Source organism: Triturus cristatus, chromosome 12 (genome assembly GCF_964204655.1).
Source record: "Triturus cristatus chromosome 12, aTriCri1.1, whole genome shotgun sequence".
NCBI classification, from domain to species: domain Eukaryota; kingdom Metazoa; phylum Chordata; class Amphibia; order Caudata; family Salamandridae; genus Triturus; species Triturus cristatus.
Window position 1 is genome coordinate 220,017,292 of NC_140595.1, and position 23,785 is coordinate 220,041,076.

Here is a 23,785-nt window from a genome sequence, read left to right on the forward strand (position 1 = left end):
TACTTACCAGTATGCATCTGTTCTTGGCATGTAGGGCTGCTGACATTCATATCTGTGCATAGATCGCCGCCTAGTGTTGGGTCCGGATGTTTGCACGTTGTTGTCCTGGAAGAGTCTTCGAAGTATCCTGAGATAGGTGACTCCTCCCCTGGACCATAGTGCGCATGGGCATCCTCTCCATCCTCAGATTGTTTTTCGCCATTGTGGCAGTGATGGAGTAGATACAGAAAGTGATGACCATGCTTACAGTAATTCTGAGAGCTGCAGCTGCTACAGGCGCCGGGGAGGAGGGTGGGCGATATGAATGTCAGCAGCCCTACATGCCAAGAACAGATGCATACTGGTAAGTAGCATATTCAGTTTGAGGCATGTGGGCTGCTGAATTCATATCTGTGCATAGAATATATAGCAGTACCCTCTATTAGCGGCGGCTACCAGTGCCAGCTGCAGCGGTCTGAAAAAGAGTTTTGAGAACAGCCTGTCCTACAGCTGCCTGCTGTTTTGATTGCACATCTACACAATAGTGTTTGGTAAATGTATATGTAGTGGACCAGGTGGCTGCTCTACATATATCATGCAAAGGAATGTTTCCCAGGAAAGCCATGGAGGCCCCTAACTTACGTGTTGAGTGGGCTCGTGGGGGAATCGTTAATGTGCGTTTAGCTTTTTGATAGCAAATTTGAATACATTTAACGATCCATCTGGCTATACCTGCTTTGGAAATGGCGTTACCTTTGTGGTGTGGGGCAAAGGCAACGAAAAGTTGTTTTGTTTTCCTAAAGACTTTAGTCCTGTCTATATAGTACATGAGGGCTCTCTTTACATCCAGTGTATGGAGTGCTCTTTCTGCGACAGTTTGTGGGTTTTGAAAGAAAACAGGCAGTTCAATCGTTTGATTCATGTGGAACTGCGATATCACCTTGGGCATGAATTTGGGGTTGGTAAGTAGTACGACCCTGTTGGCGTGAACCTGTATGAATGGCTCTTGAACGGTTAGTGCCTGGAGTTCACTAACTCTCCTCAAAGAAGTGATCGCTACTAGGAAAGCTACTTTCCAGGTGAGGAATTGAATCTCGCATGAGTGTAGAGGTTCGAAGGGTGGACCCATCAGGCGTGTGAGGACCAAGTTGAGGTTCCACATTGGAGCTGGTGGGTGGCTTGGAGGAATTACTCGTTTGAGTCCTTCCAAGAATGCTTTGATGGCAGGCACTCTGAATAAAGAGAGGTGCTGCCTGTTCTGGAGATAGGCTGATATTGCGGTCAAATGGACACGTATTGAGGTGTATGCCAGATTGCATCGGTATAGGTGTAAGAGGTAACAAATTATGTTTTGGATGGATGCGTCTAGCGGGTTAATGTCATTGTTATTGCAATAAATGACGAACCTTTTCCATTTGGCTGCATAGCAAGCTCTGGTAGTGGGTCTTCTAGCTTCCTTAATGATGTCCATACAGTCAGGTGGCAGGTTTAGGTAGCCAAACTCTAGGACTTCAGGAGCCAGATTGCCAGGTTCAGCTGTTGCGGATCTGGGTGCTGAATCTCTCCATGGTTCTGCGTCAAATGCGCGGGTTTGATCCGCAGCCTTTGATGCGGCACCACGGAAAGTTCGAGAAAGGTGGTGTACCATGGTTGGCGTGCCCATGTTGGAGCAACCAGGACGAGTGTTAGTGAGTGTTGTCTGAGTTTGCGTGCCACCAGCGTTATCAATGGTGCTGGGGGAAAAGCGTACGCAAATCTGCCGGACCAGTTCATCCATATCGCATTGCCCTGCGACTGCGGATGTGGGAACCTGGCGGCAAAGCTTTGGCATTTTGCGTTTTCGCTTGTGGCGAACAGGTCTATCTCTGGATGACCCCACTGCTGGAAGTACGGTTGGAGTACTGATGGGTGTAACTCCCACTCGTGCATCTGGTGGCTGTGTCTGCTGAGCAGATCCGCCATCTGGTTGTCCTTGCCGGGGAGGTGTTCCGCCATGAGGAACATGTTCCTCTGAATGGCCCACTTCCACATGCTCTGAGCCAGATGAGACAACTGTGGAGAGTGTTCCTCCCTGCTTCTGTATGTAGTACATGGCAGTCATGTTGTCCGTCCGGATCAACACGACTTTGTTGCACAAGTGTACTTTGAATGCTTTCATTGCCAGGAAGATTGCCATCAGTTCTAGAAGGTTGATGTGCATCTTCTTTTGTTGTATTGTCCATAGTCCCTGCACTGTGTAGTTGAGTACATGAGCTCCCCATCCCTGGAGAGACGCGTCCGCTGTCAGTATTATTTGGGGAACAGGCTCTTGGAACGGTCGGCCCTTGCAAAGGTTTTGTGGATTCCACCAATGCAGAGAGTTGTATGCCCGACCGCTCACCAACACTAGGTCTTTTAGTTGCCCGTGAGCCTGATTCCATTGACGTGCTAAGCACTCCTGAAGCGGGCGCATATGTAGTCTCGCGTGTGGGACTATGAAAATGCAGGAGGCCATCATGCCTATCAACTGCATGAACACTCGCGCAGGAAGGGAGTGTTGGGGTTTGAACTTGGAAATCAGCATTTGCATGCTGTTGATCCTCACTAAATTTGGCTGAGCTGTGGCTGCCAGAGTGTCTATGGTCGCACCTAGGTACTGTTGTACGTGTGCGGGTTGGAGATGTGATTTTGGGTAATTTAGTGAGAACCCCAGACTGTGAAGAAGGTGAATGGTGCGGGACATGTGGCTGGCACATTGCTGGGCTGACTTTGCTTGAACAAGCCAGTCGTCCAGGTAAGGGTAGACGTGAATGTGTTGCCTCCGTAGATGTGCAGCCACAGTAGCTAGGCACTTTGTGAAAACTCTGGGTGCTGTTGTCACGCCGAAGGGAAGAACCTTGAATTGGTAGTGCTGCCCTTGAATAGTGAACCTGAGATATTTTCTGTGTGAGGGGTGAATGGGTATGTGGAAATACGCATCTTTGAGGTCTAGCGTGGCCATGAAGTCTCCCTGTTTGAGCAGCGGGAGGACTTGTTGTAGGGTGAGCATGTGGAAATGCTCTGAGAGAATGTAGCGGTTGAGGGGTCTCAGGTCTAGTATAGGTCTGAGTGACCCGTCCTTTTTTGGTATTAAGAAATAGGGTACGACCTCTATTGCGCCTTTTTTCAGCATACTTAGCACTTCCTGCTGTAATAGCGCTAAGTGCTCTGAGGACATAGGACGGTGTCTTGGCGGTATTGTGGGTGGAGAGGAGGTTAATTCTAGGCAGTAACCGTGTTTGATAATATCTCTGACCCACCTGTCCGTGGTGATGGTGTTCCACGTGGACAGGAACCTTTGTAGCCTTCCCCCGACAGGTGTTATGTGGTCGGGAGGAAGGGAGAGGGCGTCACTGTTTGTTCTTGGGGGAGGACCTAGTATTGCCGTATCCGCGTCCTCTGCCCTTTGTGCTGGAGCCACGATATCCACCCCGGGTGTTTTTATCGTAGGTACTTTGTGTGTTGCCCTTGTTGTAGGTTTGCTGTGACCCCTGTCCTCTACCTGCTCCTCTATTTCCGGGGCGACGAAAGGAGCCACTCCGAAAGGTCTGCGTTTGGAGAGCCCCCATGGACTTTGCAGTGTCTGTCCTTTTTTATTTTTTCTAGTGTGGTGTCAACTTCTGGGCCGAATAAGTAGTCGGGGTTGACCGGCTGATTGAGGATGTTATTTTGAACCTCAGGTTTGAATCCGGAGATTCGTAACCAGGCGTGTCGTCGTAGCATGACGCTGGTGTTTATTGCTCTAGCAGCTGTATCTGCGGCATCCAGTGCACACTTAATGGATGCGTTCGTGAGGAGTTGTCCCTCCCTGATGAGGATCTCTGCACCCTCTTTGTATTGGTCAGGGAGATGTTGGAGTAGGGTTTCTAATGTGTCATAGTGTGCGCGATCGTAGCGAGCTAGGAGCGCCTGGGTATTGGCAATACGCCATATGTTAGCTGCCTGGGCTGCAACCCGCTTGCCGGAGGTCTCTAGCACCTTGGACTCTTTGTCCGGGGGAGGAGCATCCCCAGTTGTCTGCGAGTGCGCCCGTTTGCGAGCATTAGCGACTACGATGGAATCCAGAGGCAACTGGCCTCTAATGTACGTAGGGTCCCCAGGCGCCGACCTATATTTCTTGTCGATCCTGGGGTTTATTACTCTTGCCCTGGTGGGTTCTTTGAAAATGTCCTTTGCTGGTTTGAGGACACCTTTCAACATGGGTAGAGTTTTGATATTCCTTTCTGAGGATGCGAAAGTATCCATTAGAAAATCGTCCTCTATTGTGTCAGAGTGGAGTTGCACACCATGATTGGCCGCAGCACGTTCAATGAGGGCGTTTGAATGCGGCAGTGTCCTCTGTGGGAGACGTTTTCGCGCCATATAGCTGCGTGTCCTGTGTATCCATAGGTGCACCCGGGTCTACAGGGTCATCCCAAGCCTGGTCAGGGTCCTGTTGGCCTTCAGGGTCCATCTCCCTGGGGTAGGGGACGCCGTCACCCATGTAGTCCTCCAAAGCGTCGGTTTCGGAGGGTGTCGGAGAGAAGGGCTGTGGATCTGGGTAAGAGGTATGGAGACGTTCGTAAAGAACTGGTTCCGAATCCGCTGGCAGCTTTTTCTTTAGCGGGATCCGGTAGGAGTCCAAAGCTTGCTCGGAAGATATTCTCCGCTTGTGGAGCATAATTCTGCCGGTGTCGGCATCGATGATGTGGGACGGTGACGTCTCCGTAGGAGAGCGTTCGGCAGGTGTGATCCTAGTTTGGGTGACACGTGTTCTGATTTCAAACATTTTGGGCGCCGTGGATGGCGGCAGGCCAAAAGTGATGTTGGGTGTTGCTGGAGAAGCTTTTTGAGCTGTTTTCGGCTCGGAGCCCGACGTGTCCTGGAGGGCTGCCTTTTCTTTGATGCGTTGCAAGGACGCTGCAACTTGTCGCACCTGGAGCGCCGACGGTGCTTTGGCGCCGAGCGGGTCTGTAGAGGCAGGCGTGGGCTTCTTCGGGGCCACGGGGTCATCGAGTCGAGGAGAGGTAGTAGCCGTCGACGATGATTGGGCCTTAGGTGCTGCTTTCGAAGCGGTGTGCGATGCAGCGGCCATTTTGACCTTTGTGGCCGGAGCCGATTGTTTCGGTGCCGGGTGCCGAGGCGGTTTGGCGGTACCGATGTCCTTTTTCCGTGTGTCGGCGCCGACGTCGGCTGCTGCGAGTTCGGCACCGAAGTCCCGTTTGGTGCGGTCGGTGCCGACGGGTTTGGCTGGCGTCGAACGTGTAGTGGGCTTCGATCCGACCAGTGTCACTTTCAGTTTCGGTTTCTGTGGAACCGACACGACTTTTGGTTTCGGTTTCGAGGAAGGGAAACCAGTCGTTTTGGGTACTAATGGCTGTCGCTGAATGTCCGAGGCCGGGCCCGAAGAACTGCTGGATAGGTCTTGGGTAAGGCCCGAAGGCGATCCCTCGACCGGAGCCATGGACTGACGCACTGGGATATCCTCCGTCTGTACGGGTAGGCCTTGCTCGTCACCGGAGCTACTTTCTTAGGCCCCTAAGGCCTCATCGTAGTCTCCTACCTCGGTGTCGTCTTCATCCCTGTGAAAGAGTTGTTCTTCGATGTCTTCCGATCCGGAATCGTGTTCGGAAGCGGGGCTGGAGGGTAGGTTCTCCACGCCTTCCACATCTTCGTCCTCGGCGCTGAAGATGTTGGTCGGGGCCGGTGCCGCTTGCTGCGCTTCAAGTCTCGCTGCTCGTCGATTCCGGAGAGTCTTTTTGGATCGGAATCGAGCACAGGCCATACATGTGGATTCGTCGTGATCCAGTGAAAGGCATTTGTTGCACACCGGGTGGACGTCGACATGGGGATATTTCGCATTGCAAACAGGACACCGCTTGAATGGTGTCCTCGATTCCATCGTCGATGGTCGAGGCGAAAAAGTTGTTTTTGAAGTTAGTAAACTAACAAGTAACTGTCGATACCGATCAGGAACAGTACCGACGCGAACTAAAGGCCTTTTGGCCTGGAAAAAAGTTTTCCCTAACTTGAGTCAAGATAAGCACATCCGAACCCAATGGCGGAAAAAAACAATCTGAGGATGGAGAGGATGCCCATGCGCACTATGGTCCAGGGGAGGAGTCACCTATCTCAGGATACTTCGAAGACTCTTCCAGGACAACAACGTGCAAACATCCGGACCCAACACTAGGCGGCGATCTATGCACAGATATGAATTCAGCAGCCCACATGCCTCGAACATAATGAAACTGATTTTCCGAGTAAAGAGTCCAGGGTTTCCCTCATGAGTGGACAGGGACTTGCTATGCAATCCCAAAGTGCTCTATTAGGGAGTAGTATGGCAACCATGTTGAAATGGGAATCATTTTGACATCGATGACAACAAGCAGGCATAATCTGTTGGCTTCTTAAAGGAGCAGTACATATATTTTAATCCTGTGTACATGGGATCAAACAGGCTGTTTTTCCTTCATGCTTTTCTCTCCCAAACAGGAGCTTCAATGGCTTTTCTAGATTGTAGCACACAGTGTCCAATCAGGAATGTTGCTTTACGTGCGTTTTATATATTATTGAGTGATAGAAAAAGAATCTCAATCAATAGAGCATGTCAGGATACAGAGTTGCACATTTGGATAATGACAGCTTGTGCTTCTAAAACATTGCAGACTATAGTTCTGTAAAATACGTTTTCTAGGATCCCCTTCTGTAGCCAGGAATAGTCTTCCTTTGACTATCAGTGACGATCCAAAGATGAAGAATTTAACTTGTAGCTCTACAGGCAACCAGTAACATTGCAATGCAATGGACAACGACAACATGTATAGCTCTACAATCCCTATGCAACACTAGGGAAAGTTTTAGAACCTGGATATAGTTTTGGTTCAGGAACATGAGGATTGAAAACAGCCTTTCGGAAGGATATCGCCAGAGGGTATAAATGTTCACAGTGTGAAGAAAGACTTAGGATTTCACATGTATGCTGCATGTCACTTTCAGCTTATACTTCCCTTTCAAAATATGTTCACTGAACAATGGGATCTTGGCATGTCCTATGTGTGTTTGTGTTACTGCATTAATTTTGAAATCTGAGAACTTCAGTCAATGTACAAGAATAGGATTTTAACATTAGATGCTAACAGACATCTTATGCACACTGTATTCAAAAGAGAAAAACAATATTGCCTGAAAGAATTCTTGTTCAAAATCAACCATCAGATTTCCATTTCACCAGTGAAGTAAAACTGAAAGGAATAAAAATAACCCAAGGACACTTATGAGATTGGAGAAGAGGTATGCTGAAGGAGAATGGAAAGAGAGTGGCGTAAAAGGTGAAGTTAGGTAAAACAGGAAAGGGACTAAAGAAACATTAGACAAAAAAGAAAAATGCATTTTGTAAGGTTTAAGATGCAGGACGTCCCTGCTTACCTGCGGACACTTTGCTGCTTGTCCCCGTAACCACCTATCAATACAGGTGAAGCCAAAAAGGTGCCCACAGCGCAGGGCTGAGAGACGGTGCTGCCCAGCATTTGTCCAGCTCTCAAAGCAAATGGCACAGGTATCTCCTTCATCCTCATCTGCAACTGGGGTTACGGTAGGGATGGGGTCCACCCGCTTCAGGGGAGTCCGCTAAATGATAATAAAAAAAAATAATTCAAAATGTTATGGAATGGCACCTTGTCCATGACTGAATTAAAAAATAGAAGGCAAACAGCAGAAGATACCTCATGTTAGCCCACAGCATTGTGCAAAGCTAGACATGTGAACATCCTAAAAACCAAGTGCCACTACTTGACAGCAAGTTGCCACTATCTGCACAACAAGTGCACATCTTAACACGCCACCACGCAGCAACCCTTAAGCAGTACCCTCGATTTTTTAGGCCACTAACTGCAGGTCTTGAGCAAATCAAATAGACCATATTGGGCCACCAGCCTTTTTGACATTAAAACTAGCAGCCGTATTATTTATGTACCGCATACTGTTAAGTCATCACAATTGGGTGGCAAGAGTGTAACAATCCTAGAAACCCTGGAAGAAAAGGCCCCAAACAAACCACAAGAGTTATGGACCACGAGTGGTAAGGCCCCATGCCAGAAAACACTAATCAATATAGTCGCAATGGTCTCAAAATAGCATCCCTAGGTTGACAGCATCAATCACATGCAGTCAAGCTTTATTTAAACAAACCATGACCAGCCAAACCCTGCAGCCCATGTTCTAAAGGATGCAAAAACAACTCTTCTCACAGCACTGCCCTATTCTCTTCTTCAACAGTCTAATCACCTCCCATACTCTCAGCTATTTTCAGGAGTCTCAACGTTTTGCCACGCAAATCAAGGTCATTCACAAACATCTGAGGAGTGTAACAGAAGCTTGTGTTTACTGTGCTCACCCATATGGCACTTTTGCCTTAAAAATATAGGGCTGGAGATGGTTGTGTGGGCCGTTCTGTAATACACAGTGCATGGGTGCAGAGTTCAAGTCTGTGAAGAGAGGCACTGTTTTGTGTGTGTATAGAGATGCACCCAACTTAAAATGAAGGAATGCCTGTGCCTGCACATTCGTGCCATATTAAAGACACAGGCAACAAACTCCTTGGTGAGACCCACTGTAAGCCACCTAGGAAGGTTGTAATTAGTGTATTCACCAAGGGTTCCAGCTGGAGAAGGCCCACTTCCAAAAACAAACATCGCTCTCCTTCAATGAAACAGTGAGCAATGGGACGAACCAATGGTCCATGTTTCCCTTTTAGCTGTTCCTCCATGGAGTTCGTCCATGGGCTACAGACTAAAGTTTTTAATGTAGTCAGACGCATGGCCATAGTCTGTGCTGGATGGACCCAATGAGCATGAACATTAGAACAAACGGAGACCCTGCATCCAGTTAACTAATCCAGTGCCTGGACAGTAAAATAGTTCTTATGCCGCTGTCATTGGGTAGATGCTTTGCTTTTATATGGTCACAAATACAGCCCTTTATATGAAAGTGTGTTTCCCATCTATTGTATCTATAACCCTTTTATCAATGGAACAGGGAAGTAAGAAGGTAAGTAACCTTCTCTTCTTCAATAGCTATAACAGAAAACCACATACACCCCTTCTTTCGATTACCTACTTTTACATATACAGCACGCAGAAATAACATACAATAAAAGATATCATGATACCACATTTTGTCTTTTAGTGGCCATTTCATGGTCTAGAACAGTTCAATTTGTATTGGTCACTAATACCAAAAAACTACTATCATTTGAATATCGATACCCAACATCAGAGATCAATAAGTGATTGGCCTGGCACCAGACTGGCCTGTGATAGTAAACATACATCACAGAACAAATCAATCGCACACATTTTTCATTATGGTGGTTTTACAAGTACCCACTTGTCAGGAGGATCCCACTACCAAGAAAGGCAGCATGGGTAGAATCCAGTGGCAAATTCATAACAATCTGCTTTGTATTTACACTTGGAGGTGGATTTTCTGTCCAGTATTCGAACTCCGAGGCTATCTAAGAAGCAGCTTAGACCGGTGGAGGCTAGCTCATCAAAAACCATGAGCTGGGCTGAAGCAGTGTTTTGAGATATGCAGATTTTGATGGATAGCTTTAATTTTTTTTAATCAAATTGAGAATTCAGAACTCCGATACCCGGACAGCTGTAATCATAAAATGCATGGATACAAGTAACAGAAACATACCATGACCGCAGGAATCACATTTTAATCAATAGAAGCATATCAATCAATCAATCAGGAGTGAAGAGGCACGCTACTCACCCGTTAGGGTCTCAAGGCGCTGGGAAAGAGGGGGGGGGGGGGGGGGTGCAGCTCCGAATCAGCTGAAGAGTTTTGAGGCCCTTCCTGAAGGTGTGCAGGGTAGGGGAAGAGTCTGATGCAAGCTTGTCTGCACGGCTGGTGATTCAGCAGTGTTCTTTGGCTGAGGGGCTGCCGTCGGTCATGGCTGCAGGGGGGTCGTGGATGAGGGTGGAGCTGAGGTGCTCCTCTGTGACCTTACTTCAGTTCCTACGTGGCTGGCGCGGGGCAGGCTTGTGGGCAGTGGTGGTATTGAAGAAGAAATGCATGCAGTGATGGTCTGTTCAGAGGGGCTGCGAGGTGTGGTTGAAATGGATGTTGGACCCTACTGCGAAGATGGGGGTCGAGGATGTGCCCGGCCTTGTGGGTGGGGGTGGTGACTAGCAGCTTCAGTCCGAGGTTGGCGAGGTTGTCCAAGATGGTATTGGAGTCGGGGACGCTGTGGTTGTCGAGGTGGAAGTTAAGGTCTCCGATGAGTGTATAGTCTGTGGAGGTGATGGCGTACTATGAGGTCAGCCATGAAGGTGGCGAAAGAGGCGTGGGCCCTGGAGGTCTGTAGGCGGGAGTGCCGCGTGGAGTGGTTCTGGGGTTGGTCTGGATCTGGAAGTGGAGGTACTCTGTGTGGGGGGGGGTTCGCTGGTGCTGGAGAGTCGGACGGAGCTCGTGTGTGATGGCAAGTCCTCCTCCTGGGCGGTGTGGGCAGTCATTCCTCAGGATCTTGTGTCCGTCTGGGATGGCGGTGGCGATGTTGGGGGCCAGAAGTAGAGTTGGTCCAGGTTTTTGTGAAGAAGGCGACGTCTGGCGAGAGGGTGTCGAGGAGGTCCCAGATCTCTACGGCGTGTCAGTGCAGGGAGCGCACGTTGAGGTGGATGCATTTTAGGGCTTCGTGCTGCGGGCATCCGGCATGGGTGCGGCAGTGGTAGGGGTGCTGTCGATGCTGAAGGATTGTCGGCAGGAGAACTGGCAGTGGGTGGGGTTTAGCGTTGACCGTTGGCAGTTAATGTTCCTTTCGGGATTGTGCGAGGAGGGTGGTTGGGTCGTAACGGTGGCAGATCGTGGATCCAGGGTCCCTGGCGCTGGTCCGGTAGCAGACGGGCTTGCCTTTGGCGCACCAGCTCAGCGGCTGCCATTAAGTAGGGAAGGGGGAGGGACTCGCATCTGGGAGGCGGAAATCGGCAGGGGGAGGGTCCGTGGGGGCAGCAGGAGGAGGGCTGGGAAGTGAAAAAAACAAGTGAGAACGGCAGAATCAACGGGGGAAAACAGATAACAGGCTGAAAAGAGAAAACCAAGTGAAAAAAGAAAGGCAGGATACACGGGGAAAACAGATAACAGGCACAGTTCAGACAGTCAAAGAGTACAGCACAGTACAGTGGATTACAGCAGTGTAAGGCAGGGAGAACCTGAGCAGCAAACATGGACCACACACAGGGCCTCAAACTCCTGTCGGGAACGGAACATGGCACCGCAGGCAGCAGCACTTAACAGCGGAGCTGGAGGGGGAGAGAGCAGGTCGCTGACCAGGAGGGTAATGGCAAAGTACAAAATACAGAGAACAGTGTACAGTTATTGAAACAAAAGGCATCATACAAACAATTGTCAATACCTTGCATTTGAAGAAACACCACAAAAATAAACTGTTACTGTGCAGCATTTTTGGCACACATTCTTATGTGGTCCTATAGCACCGGGTCTGGGAGAGTCCAGGTTGTATTTCTTGAAATGTCTGTTTCACGCTAAGGAATGGGATGGGCTGCTCCCATGTGAAGCATAGTCAAAACTGATTTTCATTCAGAATGCGTAGCCTGGCCCTGCCTGACCGTTTTTTTTTTCCATGCCTGGCCCTTTCAGACCACAGCTCCACTGTTGCTCAGGACTGAGGACGTCAACCTCACTCCCTCCACCTGACTAAGACCCCTCGCTGCAGACTCAACCAAACATCCGCCCACTACATCGCAGTGGCTACCACCCCTCCCCCTGAACAATAGATTGCAAGGCAGGACAGACCAGGCAAAACCTGAGGGGGGACTTGGCATAATCTACAAAGAATATATAAGCTTCTCCATCACATCTGCATACTTCAGCATCCACTTCGAGCACTTAGGAACACAACCCTTGATAAAGCTCTTGTCTACTGACCTTCTGGATCAAGATCAAACTTTAGAACCACCATCAATTACTTCATTGATCAACTGCAGGAATCCACTAGGGGTGTTAGTCCAAAAGGCGAGCTTCAAAGGGGAAGCTACGTTTGATGGGAAAATGGTGATAACAATCCAGAGGGGCAGCCTTTTGTTACTGTAGACGAGCTGGAGACAGTGCCAGAGAGAGAAAACCCACCCTCTAATAGGTTTTCCCGCTGGTGTGTAGCCCTCAGGTAGTCACACCTCTGGGGTGGGCTATCAAGCTCCTCACAGTCGAGGAAAGGTTCAGACAGCTTGGGCCAGATGTACAAGTGTTATTTTGCGGTCGCAAAGGGAATTCGGCCTGTTAGCAATGCAAAAAAGGGTCCTGGCATGTACGGATGCTATTTTGCGAGTCTGTGACTCGCAAAATAGTGTTTGCGACTCTCACCATTAGGAAGGGGCGTCCTTTCCTAATAGCGAGTCACAATGGAATGTATTGTTTTGCGACCGCATACATATCCCTAATCCATGCCAATAAAAAGTAATCTAAGGTGGTATGTGTTTCTGAAGGAAAAGTCGGCTTAAAGTTGACAGAGGGATGTCAAATCATTTCAATCATGCTTTAAGCCAATAAAATGTTTGAGAAAAACAATCCATACTTGTTCAGTCTCAACACTAGAAGGTAAGAATGTATACAACATGTAAATCTACTAAAGATATACGTTACAAACTAATTTACTCACACAGTTTTAACAGAAACCGCGTGGAAATGCCACACTAACCTCCTCAGAGGACACTCTGAAATTAAGACTTTACCTGCTTCTGCTGGACATGCAGAGGTGGACTGCTGGTGTCAGGCTGAACAGAAGAGGAAGTTGAAGCTTGGGGCGGATCAGTCTGCACCTCCACTACAGCTATTAAAAAGGAACACAGGATTTCTAATAGAAGCATACAGAAATGGGTAGCTCAAAAATAACTTCAAATTGACCATGCTAGGAACAAGCTACTTTCAAATCATGCTGTGCGTGTCCTAGAGAATGTCTTCAAACAGTACAGCACTTCCAGATTCACTTTATGCTAGGACTTCCATTGTAGGGAGATCTCTCATCATCAACGGCTCAACCACAGGAATCTCATGAAAGCAATAAACAAAAAATTGTCATCCTATATAAAATGTAACAGGATCAAAACCTTAATCCTACTGCAGGTCACTCAAAAAGGGTTAAAGGAAGAAATGTGCACCCTTGCAAAATCAAGACCATCCAATGCCCCATTTCTGTCAAAAATGATGATGCAGTTGGATTGTCCCCATGCACTGAATAAAGATAAAGCTGCATAACACAGAAGATCTGTTGATCTACACTGAAGCAAAACCTTGCATACTATTTAGAGCAGTAAGATCATGTACGGTGCACACGGTCATGGGAATAGCAAAACGGCCACAAGGTGTGGGTGGTGTCTTAATGTCAGCAAGGGAGTTTCTGGGAAACATTCTCATTTAAAAAAATGCTAAATTCACTCCTTTTCAACATCAATGCAATCACACATGAGTAGTCAAAGTTCTTCACCCCTTTTCATTCTCATAACTAGACATGCTGGTATACATGTATATTACAACAGACCAGTGGAGCTCCAGATTACCGCACGAATGTCAATTTGTAAGGCAAATTGCATTCATTAAGAGGACCTTCTAGCTCCTGGTACCAGTCCACTTTCCAGTAACTAGCCCACTTCAATGGCCTTCATATATTTTTGGCACCAAGTTTCTCATAGAATGTCGCTAAGATCCTGGGAGTCCTTTGGTATGTTCTTCAATGGATATACTATAAGGCTGAGATCAGCTGACCAAATCAGCTGACCTCCTGTAGTAAGAATTGTACTTTCTTTGTCCACTTTGTAGCCTCTCTCTGCTAACGTAGTGAGGATGGCTGGCTGCACAGCACTAGATCTGTATATGCAACATCAACCTGAATTGTAGGAATATGTACGCTTCTGTTTGCATATGCAATGTCCCAGATTAATTGATTTGATGCGACTTGGCTGCTCTGTGTACACTGGTCATCTATGTTGTGAACATTTACTGTTGCAAAGCGCTCGGACTCAGATGTACTGTATAGACTTCTCTTTGATGTGAACATTTACGGTTGTCAAGCGCTCTGATACCTCCAGGTCTAGCTAGCATTAAATAAAACTCTAAATTAAATAAAGTAAATTCAGAGTGGAAAACACTAAACCCTTTAAAAGTATTATCAGAACAAATGATCTGTAATGTTGCTTGTAGGCTCAAATACTAAGTTTCATAGTTGTCGTTTTTTTCGTTGCAACTAAGATCCAGTCACTTGCTTTCCATGCACTTACGGAACCACCACAATTATAGAATACCCTCACTAGCATATGGTTAACCCTTCGAAAAAGGAGACTGTCATCCAGCTGAATTGACAGATCCTCTGCAATCAGTCTATTGCTAGTTTAACCCTTTTTTTGTAAATGTCAAACTTCCACATTAGCAGGGCGACCCTAAATGGGATTAATCTCACAATGTAATAGGTTTTCAAATAAAATTACATTTGAAAAGCATTTAAAATAGGGCAACAGAGGTCTGCAATCCCCTATTTTCATATTGTTCTGAAATCAAGTGATACGGAAGTATTACAAATATGCAACCATCACCACCAACTAGTGGGGAGTCCAATCAGATAAATACCTCCCACATTAGGCACAGCTGTTGTGGCTTCCTGCTCCACTTCACCCTCTGCACCATGAACATCACCATCATCTTCCACATCAGTCAGTTCCACGGTGGCATCAGAGCTGCTCCCGTCGTCATCCTCTGGGAGAGGCACTTCCACTGGGATAGGCACAGTCTCGGCAGGGGCCTCCCTGGGCCGGTTGAGTTGGAAATAAGAGTCCAGTGGTGCCAGAGTTCTTCAAAACAAGAAAACATACTAAGGCAAGGACACACACTAACAGCAAAGAGTCAATCTGAAAGCACAAAGCAAAATAATGTAGAGGCTGGATTTTGATTAATAGGTCAGTCACCACCATCTCACTGCTTGATGACAGCTACAGAAATGTTTGGAGTGCCCCTTTTTAGGCCTCAGGAAACAAGAGGCAAACTATCATATTGTGATCAATGTACAAATCATGTCAATTAACTTACGTCCTTGTAGGAAGTTGGCTCTTTATGTGATATATCAATAAGTTGACATACTGTGTAAAGAGTCCAGGGGTTCCCTTATGAGTGGACAGGGGCTTGCTATACAATCCCAAAGCGCTCTATTAGGGGGTAGTGTGGTCAAGCAGCCTTAGGCTTAACACAGAATGAGTGCAAAACATTTGCAGATTACAGACACTGTGGGAAGCTGGCTCTGTATATACTATACCAAAGTAGGTATAGTGTGCACAGAGTCCATTGGATCCCCAAAGGTATAGCAGAGGCTAAAGGAGAGAATACATTACTCTTTTGTGGTAGTGTGGTTGAAGAGTCAGGCTCATTAGAAGGAAGCGTTAAGCATTTGTTGTACACACTCGGGCAACAAATTATGTCACACGCTCAAAGACTAAATTTAGTATGATTATTTGTGTAAAAAGTAGTTATGTTGTTGTTTTATTTCCAGAACCAAGATTTACTTAGTTGCAGGTAAGTTAAACTTCATACAATGTTACTTTTCAACAGACAGTGAATACTGGTTTGGTAGGAACATTAAGAATACTTTTGGAGTGGAGAAAACGATTGCTAAACTGTTCAAAAACACTTAAAATTACCTCTAGATGGGCAGCAGAGCCAAGCAGCCAAACATAGCGGACATTCTCTTAATGAGTTACGCTGGCCCGTCATAAATCCTGCCTGAAAGCGGCATGAACAGTCTGCCTCTGCGGAGTTCCTGGGTCTGTCAGACCCCGGGGTGACTTCAGGCTGTTAACAGAGCCGCCAGCCACCACCGGGCTGTTCCTGATTTTTTTCCGGGCCGGCCGACGGGAGTGCTGTAGACGGCGCAGTGGCAGCGCGGGACGTGCCTGGAGGTCTTTACCGGCTTGCCTGTAATATTGGGATGTTGTGGCGGGTGCCACGGAACAACGAGAGCCTGCCTGGGGCGAAACCCACCGGAAGACGTCTGCTGGTGCCGGGCGTGGGCTGTGCGTACGCAGTGCAGGAAGCCGGGGCCCTTAAGTGAAGGTCAAGCAGGGCTGTGAGTGGCATCGCTTCCTGGATCGGGAGCTGTGGAGCCTCAGGCGGCGGCGTGGAGGCGCTGGAGCGCATGCAGTGGTGGTGAGGTGAGGTGCCCACTAGGGGGGAGAGCTCCCGGCTGAGGCGGCCAGACTAGTGTTCAGTGCGGCGGGGGGCCCTCCCTAAGCCTCTCTTTTCCAATTGTGTTGAGGCCTGTGGTGTCAGATTTAGTCTGCTTCCCAGGGGTGGCATAATACATGCTTCAGCCCCTGGTAGGCCTGTGAAGTACCTATGCCTTTGGTACCTAGGGTACCCTATACTAGGTACCAAAGTATCCAATCACTAGTGCATCTACTATGCACTCAAAGTTGTTTAGAGAGAACAGAGAGGCTGGGGCCCTGATTAGCAGGGACCCAGCCAGACTATAGCCAGAAACCAGTGTATACATCAGAAAAAAAGTGGGGGCAACATAAGTGCAGATCCTACTCTTCTACATCGATAGTACGGGAAGATTTCACTCTCTTTTTGTGCATTTTTTTAACTTCTTTTCCTTCCCCTTGTATACATTAAACAGATAGAAATCGTTTTCTTTAATGTGTTTGTGATTCTGCAGTATCTCCAGGAATGTGCCATAGCGAACCGTGCTGCAACTAGTTGACCATCACATTGAGCAGCGCTGTGACTGGCCCGTTGTTGCTGTAGTTTGTGCTGCGATCCAAGGATGTTTGCTGAACCGTGCTGTAAGTGGTTGATTGTGTTTATTTATCATGGTTTTGTGTAGGACTGAGCACAAATGGGTGCTGCTTGGAAAATATTTTAAGTTTCTGTTACGAAAGAAGAAAAGATTCCCCCAGAAAATTCACCAGTGTACAAAATTATCTTTAATTCGGTTTCCAGAAGTGCATGTGGTTAAAAGAATGGACTGAGATCACATCAGATGAAAAGAACATGCAATTTCCATCAAAGTTTATTTTCAATATCAGGAGGCTTTATTACTTGACATATATGATGTAGGAGAAGAAACCGCGACCTAGACCTGTACAGTTGGAAGCACTGAATGAATGTGCTCATGTTACTATCGAGAAAGAACAAAAGAAAAAGAAGAACAAAGTCAGACGTGCTGTGAGCCATTGTCAGAGTCAAAGTGGGGAGCTCAGAGAAGAGTGCTGAGAGGGAGGATATGCTGCAGGGTGCAACTATTAATGAGCCAAACAAAAGGAAAATGGATAATAACATTTGCGACATTAAAAATAGTAAATAAAAGACAGTACAATTCAGATAAGGATGACAACTTCTTAGAGGATTTACTAGTTTCAAGACACCCAGATTGTCTCAAGGTAAGGGTGCAGGACAGCCAAGTAGGAGTGCACTTATACTCCCATTGTCTACTGCGCCGCCGGAAAATGAAGCAGTCCTACTAGAATTCTTACTGTTCATGCTAGTTCACTTGCTGAGTCAGCTGGGAGTACAGTAAAACCAAGTGGACTGGCAAGGAGTAATTAATGTTCTCCAAATAAAGACTGAAATTGCAGACAGTTAACAGGACACAATTACCATAGAGACATAGAGAAATAAACCACGTATATGTTATACCTGCTGCTCAGTCAGTATGAATGTGCTGTGGAATGTCGGTGTGCACGGTGATGTAATGGAATGTGAGGATGCATGGATGTGGAGTGTCAGTTGGAGTATGGGCTGAGCAGCAGGAAGGCTGCTCCTGCTGGGGCTCTACTTGTTAACATCTTACTTTAATAAAACTACCTGCTTAATACATGGACTACCTGACATCTTCATTACTACATATTGTGGCGACGATTTTTAAAAAGAACCTGCGTCTAAGAACTGGATGATGGAAGCCAAGACTAATGGAAACATAATCTACAGAAAAATGAAGCCTGAAGCAAATTCTTGATGGACTTCATATTGAAACTAAGCGCAGAGTGTGTAACAGCAATCTGGCAGCCCTGAGCCCCACCAGTGATCTCAAGACCAGTCGGCCACAACCTGGGCCTGCCAGATCCCGCTGTGTTTCTTCATGGATTGATTGGTGTGGACCTGTGGACAGCCTACCACCCGGCGCATACTACACAGCACTCCTGGTGAGCTACGCTTTGCTTATTCTTGGCTGTGTTGTTTACTACAAAAAGTATGGTGAACGTTCGTGGTCGCTGCCTTGCCTTATCACTGCTTTCTGTGAGCGATTGTGAGCAGCTTGTGTATTTAATTTCTCCTGCACCCTTTTACGATGGTTGCTGCCCAGCGTATGCTCCTGTCAATTAAGGATTTTGGGATACTACTCATTACAGTTGAATTTGCACCGCCATTGCAACTATGGCAGCTGTTTCTCTGCATCAACCCAGTGTTTTAGTGGTCTCTTGCGGACACCGGTGAGTTACACGGTAACGGTTTGGCGGCAGCGTTGCAATTTTGGTTTGAAAGAGCGCTGTTTGAATCTGCTCGGGTGCCCACATCTGATCAGCTGCTCCATGCTGGAAGCGCAGGACTCAGTTGCGCGAGGCCTCTTCAGTGACGTCTCAACTTGAGGTTCCTGGAATTCTTCACGACCCAGTCTTTCCCCTCATCCATATTCCTGTGCAGCAATATTGGCGCACGTACGCACTTGGAGCCACTCAACACATGTTACACAGCGTGCTACCATTTTGTTTGTGGTAACGATGAAGCCGGAGATTCTCGGATATCTTATCTTCTATCTGTGGTGATTCTTCAATGCCTGCCTGCTCTGTGTGCCCCTGCAGGTGTTCCGATGCGACATTTGTGCACAGCCAAGAGATCAGGGCATAAAACCTGTGGAAATCTCCTATTCCCCCGTCAGTGTAGAGTACTGTAGCTTAAATGTCTGTACTGTCTTTGTTTTGTTTTTTTAAACGGCGAGGTGTTCAAGTGAAATATTCCTGTTGACAGACTAAGATCTCTGTCTGCAATCTGGGAAGCGTGTCAGACTTGGAACAAGTACTTTATTATTCTTTGTGATAAGTTGGAGATGTTTTTTTTTCCAGATCTCAGTGATTCTGGCAAGTATTCTACAGTGGTGAAGAGTTCCTTCAACATTCACACATTAAAGATTGGAAACTTTGAATTTACGGTGTTGTGCTGGTTCAAATGAACATCCGTCACCAGGGACTTTAGGGGGCAAGCTTTATCTCTTCACACTTTGCTAGTCTGCTGCCAGGGTCATGTTTTTTCTTTCAAATTTTACCAAATGGCCAGAATATTACGTACGGTTTCTTTTTACTTTGTTGTGTACTAGTATATGTGAGTGCATGATGCCAGTGCTTGGGAATCATTTCTGATGTTTTCAAGTTGTTGTTTTGCCACTTTAGAGGACTGTGTGAAGTATGTAGATCCCTTCCCCACCCCCCCACATTCTCTGGTCTATGTTATTCAGCTATTGCTTGCATTATTGCATTCTTCTTCTTTTCATTCTCACTATGGATGACTGTGTCGGGTGTGTTCCACCCATTGCTTATATTGGTTCTAGTTTCCTAGTCACTTTGAATGACTAACGTTGGATGTCAGTGGTCAGTTTGGATGATTGTGTGGGGTGCCTGCCACCCATGCTCCCACGCTTATCGCGCTTACTTCGGGTTTCGGTGAAGGGCTGAGTTAAAGCCATATTTTGAAGAGTGAGTGTTTTTTTCCTAGTGATTGCTGTTTCTCTTACGATTTGATTGGGTGGTGAGTTGTGCACTGTTCCGCATGGAGCGTCTTTCCACACGTACCACCCTAACTTCAGGTCTGGGTATAGGGCAATTTTCATGCCATATGTTTCGTGTGGAGTCGTGTTCCACACGGGCAGCGTTTATGCCGTTTGTTTGGTGTGGAATGATTTTCCATGTTTTTTTATTGCTCTTGTTTGCATGGTTTTTTACCGCGAATTGCAGTGGGTATCCTTTGTACCTCTTTCTTGTTGGCCTGGCCAGCCAGCTTGTTGTTGGTGGTATCTGGGTTTGGTTTGTGTTTTGAGGTGTGGTACGGTGTACGTTTTCTTGGTTTGGTTAAAAGGGAGATGATGTGTGTATATGCCTTTTATCATATTTATGTTTTCTTTTGCTTGTATTATTTTATCTATTGTTGTACACATGCATGAATTGTTTCAATCTTATCTTCATGCTTTCGCATCAGCACTTTGCTACACTGATTATTGTCTTGCATTTGTTCTGATGTCATTGTGTTGCATGTATTAGTTTTATTGTCACCCTTTGCATGCACTATTTTTAATGTTATTCTTTCTAGAGCTTCTCTGTCATTTGTATAAACAGAAGGAGATGTGTTAAACCTGCTGCTCAGCCAGTGTGAATGTGCTGTGGAATGTTGGTGTGCACGGTGATGTAATGGAATGTGAGGATGCCTGGATGTGGAGTGTCAGTTGGAGTATGGGCTGAGCAGCAGGAAGGCTGCTCCTGCTGGGGCTCTACTTGTTAACATCTTACTTGAATAAAACTACTTGCTTAATACATGGACTACCTGACATCTTCATTACAACAGTATAATATACATGAAATACTAAACAGCAACAACATTTGATACAATCTGAAAGGCTAGAGAAAAATGAAGTAAGAAGGGGGGTGGTAAAGCAAAGAAGAAAACGATTGAAGCAGAAAAAGAAGTGAAAGCATGTGGAAGTGAGCCTGATCCAATTGTGTCTTGATTTACTTTGTGAAAAGTGTATGCTGGCGATTATGTGCATATTCCCTGCCAGAGATCTGATCTCCTTGAAGTTACGACAAACTTTCAAAAGTTAAGAGACGATACAGATAAATGGTTTACAGAGGTAAAGAGATTAGTGAGAATTTCAAAAGGGGCTTTTGGTAGATTTTTAATACATTGTTTGAAATTAGGGTCCCTAAATATTTGTGGATTTGAGTTCAAAGTGGCTGTAACATGGCCAACAGAAAAGCCTCAGAATGCCTCCTCATAATGGTCCGGCTGCTGTCGTCATTGAAAAGTACAAGGAAAAGACTGCACATTGGATACAAAGTTCCAGAGAAAGTGGTGAACTGGTTGAAAATCATGAGGGCTTCCCTGGAATCAAAACAATCAGCACATGCTTAATACGAGAGACTTATGTCAATCTATAGGAAGGTCTGTGGAGTCGAAGGTCCAACAAAAGAAGGCATTAGTTGATTCATATATGTGTGGTACGAACAGCAGCACCGGCCCAATTGGATCCGGCGCAAAACATGCAAAAACAGAGTTCACCATCTGATGTTTGGTTATAGTTAGTTTTTCTCATCCAATTGCGGATAAATTGGAGAGACACCTAGACCAATAAGCAATCCATTATAGTCTATTGCGAAACAGACAAGACAATTTTCCTCCCTATGTGGGAAGCTAGACAAACCAATTCACTAACCCCTTGAACAGTTATGGAACAATTCTGTTTACTAATAAGGATCCATAGGGCAGTTAACACAACTCATAGGCCGGCAGCGTATGTCATGAAAGTGAAAAATACACACCTATGTGCCCACAACCCGGAGGCTAGCAGCAATAAAAGGACCGTTGAAATATATAGAGCAGACTGCTAAAATGAAACTTTAAACTAAACGCGCTCCCTTCTCCCCTCCCTCCCTCCCTCCTACCCCCTCCCATTCCTCCGCACCAGGAGCATGTCTGCGTTAATCTTTGAGTAGCGCGTGATAGCTTATGTATCCTGCATGGGTTCAGAGCCAGTAGTGAGGGCAATAGTGATTCAGCGCCTTGTGAGGGTAATAGACGCAAGATCTGTAGGTATTAGAGAATACAAAATGAAAGGAGCCCACAATTCCGCGTATGCAGCTACTCTATCCTCTACAACACGGGTACTCATAGTACGGCCCGCGGGCCGTCAGCGGCCCGGCAAGCCTTCCTTGGCGGCCCGCGGACCTTGCAGACATAGTGCCTGTGCCCTGTGCTTGTCAGCGAACACCGCCGGTTACAGCAGCGCGGAGCTGTGAGGCCGGGCGATTCTTTTAAAGGCCATTTACTTGTTAATGAGGCTTTGTTGTATTTCACCTCTTCTTAGCGCCCCTGCGTCTCCCCTCTGAATGAGTGGAGATGCAGGGGCGCTAAGAAGAGGTGAAATACAACAAAGCCTCATTAACAAGTAAATGGCCTTTAAAAGACCTGTGAAGTACTTGGGTGCGGCGGCCGTGTGCGTTCCCTGGAAGCTGTCAGCGAGGGGTGAGGTGACAGAGGACAGCAGGGTGAGGTGATGGAGGGCAGCAGGGAGTGAGAGCAGGGGGTGAGGTGACAGCGGGAGGAAGACAGAGTGCGACAGAGGGAGGGAGGGAGAGAGAGGGAGAGGAGGAAGACAGGGAGAGGAGGAAGACAGGGAGAGGAGGAAGACAGGGAGAGGGGGAAGACAGGGAGAGAGAGTGGGAGACAGAGGGGGAGGGAGGGAGGGAGAGGGAGGGAGACGGAGGGAGAACAGAGGAGGGAGGGAGGGAGACAGAGGGAGGGAGACAGAGGAAAGAGAGCAATAGAGAGTGGGAGGGAGAGGGAGAGAGGGAGGGAGAGGGAGAGAGAGAGGGAGGGAGGGGGACAGAAAGAAAGGGAGACAAACAGTGAGTGAGACAGAGGGAGGGAGAGAGACGGAGACAGAGGGAGGGAGGGAGACAGAGGGAGAGAGGGAGAGAGAGGGAGGGAGGGAGACGGAGAGGAAGGGAGGGAGAGAGGCAGACAGAGGGAGAGAGGCAGACAGAGGGAGGGAGCGAGACAAACAGGGAGGGAGACGGAGAGGAAGGGAGGGAGAGAGGCAGACAGAGGGAGAGAGGCAGACAGAGGGAGGGAGCGAGACAAACAGGGAGGGAGACGGAGAGGAAGGGAGGGAGAGAGGCAGACAGAGGGAGAGAGACAGAGAGGGCGGGAGACAGAGTGAGAGATAGATAGACAGAGTGAGAGATAGATAGACAGAGTGAGAGATAGATAGACAGAGTGAGAGATAGATAGACAGAGTGAGAGATAGATAGACAGAGAGATAGATAGATAGACAGAGTGAGAGATAGATAGACAGAGTGAGAGATAGATAGACAGAGTGAGAGATAGATAGACAGAGTGAGAGATAGATAGACAGAGTGAGAGATAGATAGACAGAGTGAGAGATAGATAGACAGAGTGAGAGATAGATAGAGAGGGCGGGAGACAGACAGACAGAGAGGGCGGGAGACAGACAGACAGAGAGAGAGGGCGGGAGACAGACAGACAGAGAGAGAGGGCGGGAGACAGACAGACAGACAGACAGAGAGAGAGGGCGGGAGACAGACAGACAGAGAGAGGGCGGGAGACAGACAGACAGAGAGAGAGGGCGGGAGACAGACAGACAGAGAGAGGGCGGGAGACAGACAGACAGAGAGAGGGCGGGAGACAGACAGACAGACAGACAGAGAGGGCGGGAGACAGACAGACAGACAGACAGAGAGGGCGGGAGACAGACAGACAGACAGACAGAGAGGGCGGGAGACAGACAGACAGACAGACAGAGAGGGCGGGAGACAGACAGACAGACAGAGAGGGCGGGAGACAGACAGACAGACAGAGAGGGCGGGAGACAGACAGACAGACAGAGAGGGCGGGAGACAGACAGACAGACAGAGAGGGCGGGAGACAGACAGACAGACAGAGAGGGCGGGAGACAGACAGACAGACAGAGAGGGCGGGAGACAGACAGACAGACAGAGAGGGCGGGAGACAGACAGACAGA

General features: G+C 47.5%; 1 protein-coding gene across 1 annotated transcript in view; it reads right to left on the reverse strand.

Moving 5' to 3' along the window:
* RFWD3 (ring finger and WD repeat domain 3) overlaps nt 1-23,785 on the reverse strand; it is a 162,950-nt gene that overhangs the window by 94,151 nt on the left and 45,014 nt on the right. Inside the window, exons 3-5 of the mRNA XM_085637103.1 lie at nt 14,620-14,840; nt 12,732-12,829; nt 7,405-7,605 (exon numbers count right to left, since the gene is read on the reverse strand). Of these exons, the coding sequence (XP_085493229.1) occupies nt 7,405-7,605; nt 12,732-12,829; nt 14,620-14,840 (520 nt within the window). The remainder of the gene's footprint in view (nt 1-7,404; nt 7,606-12,731; nt 12,830-14,619; nt 14,841-23,785) is intronic.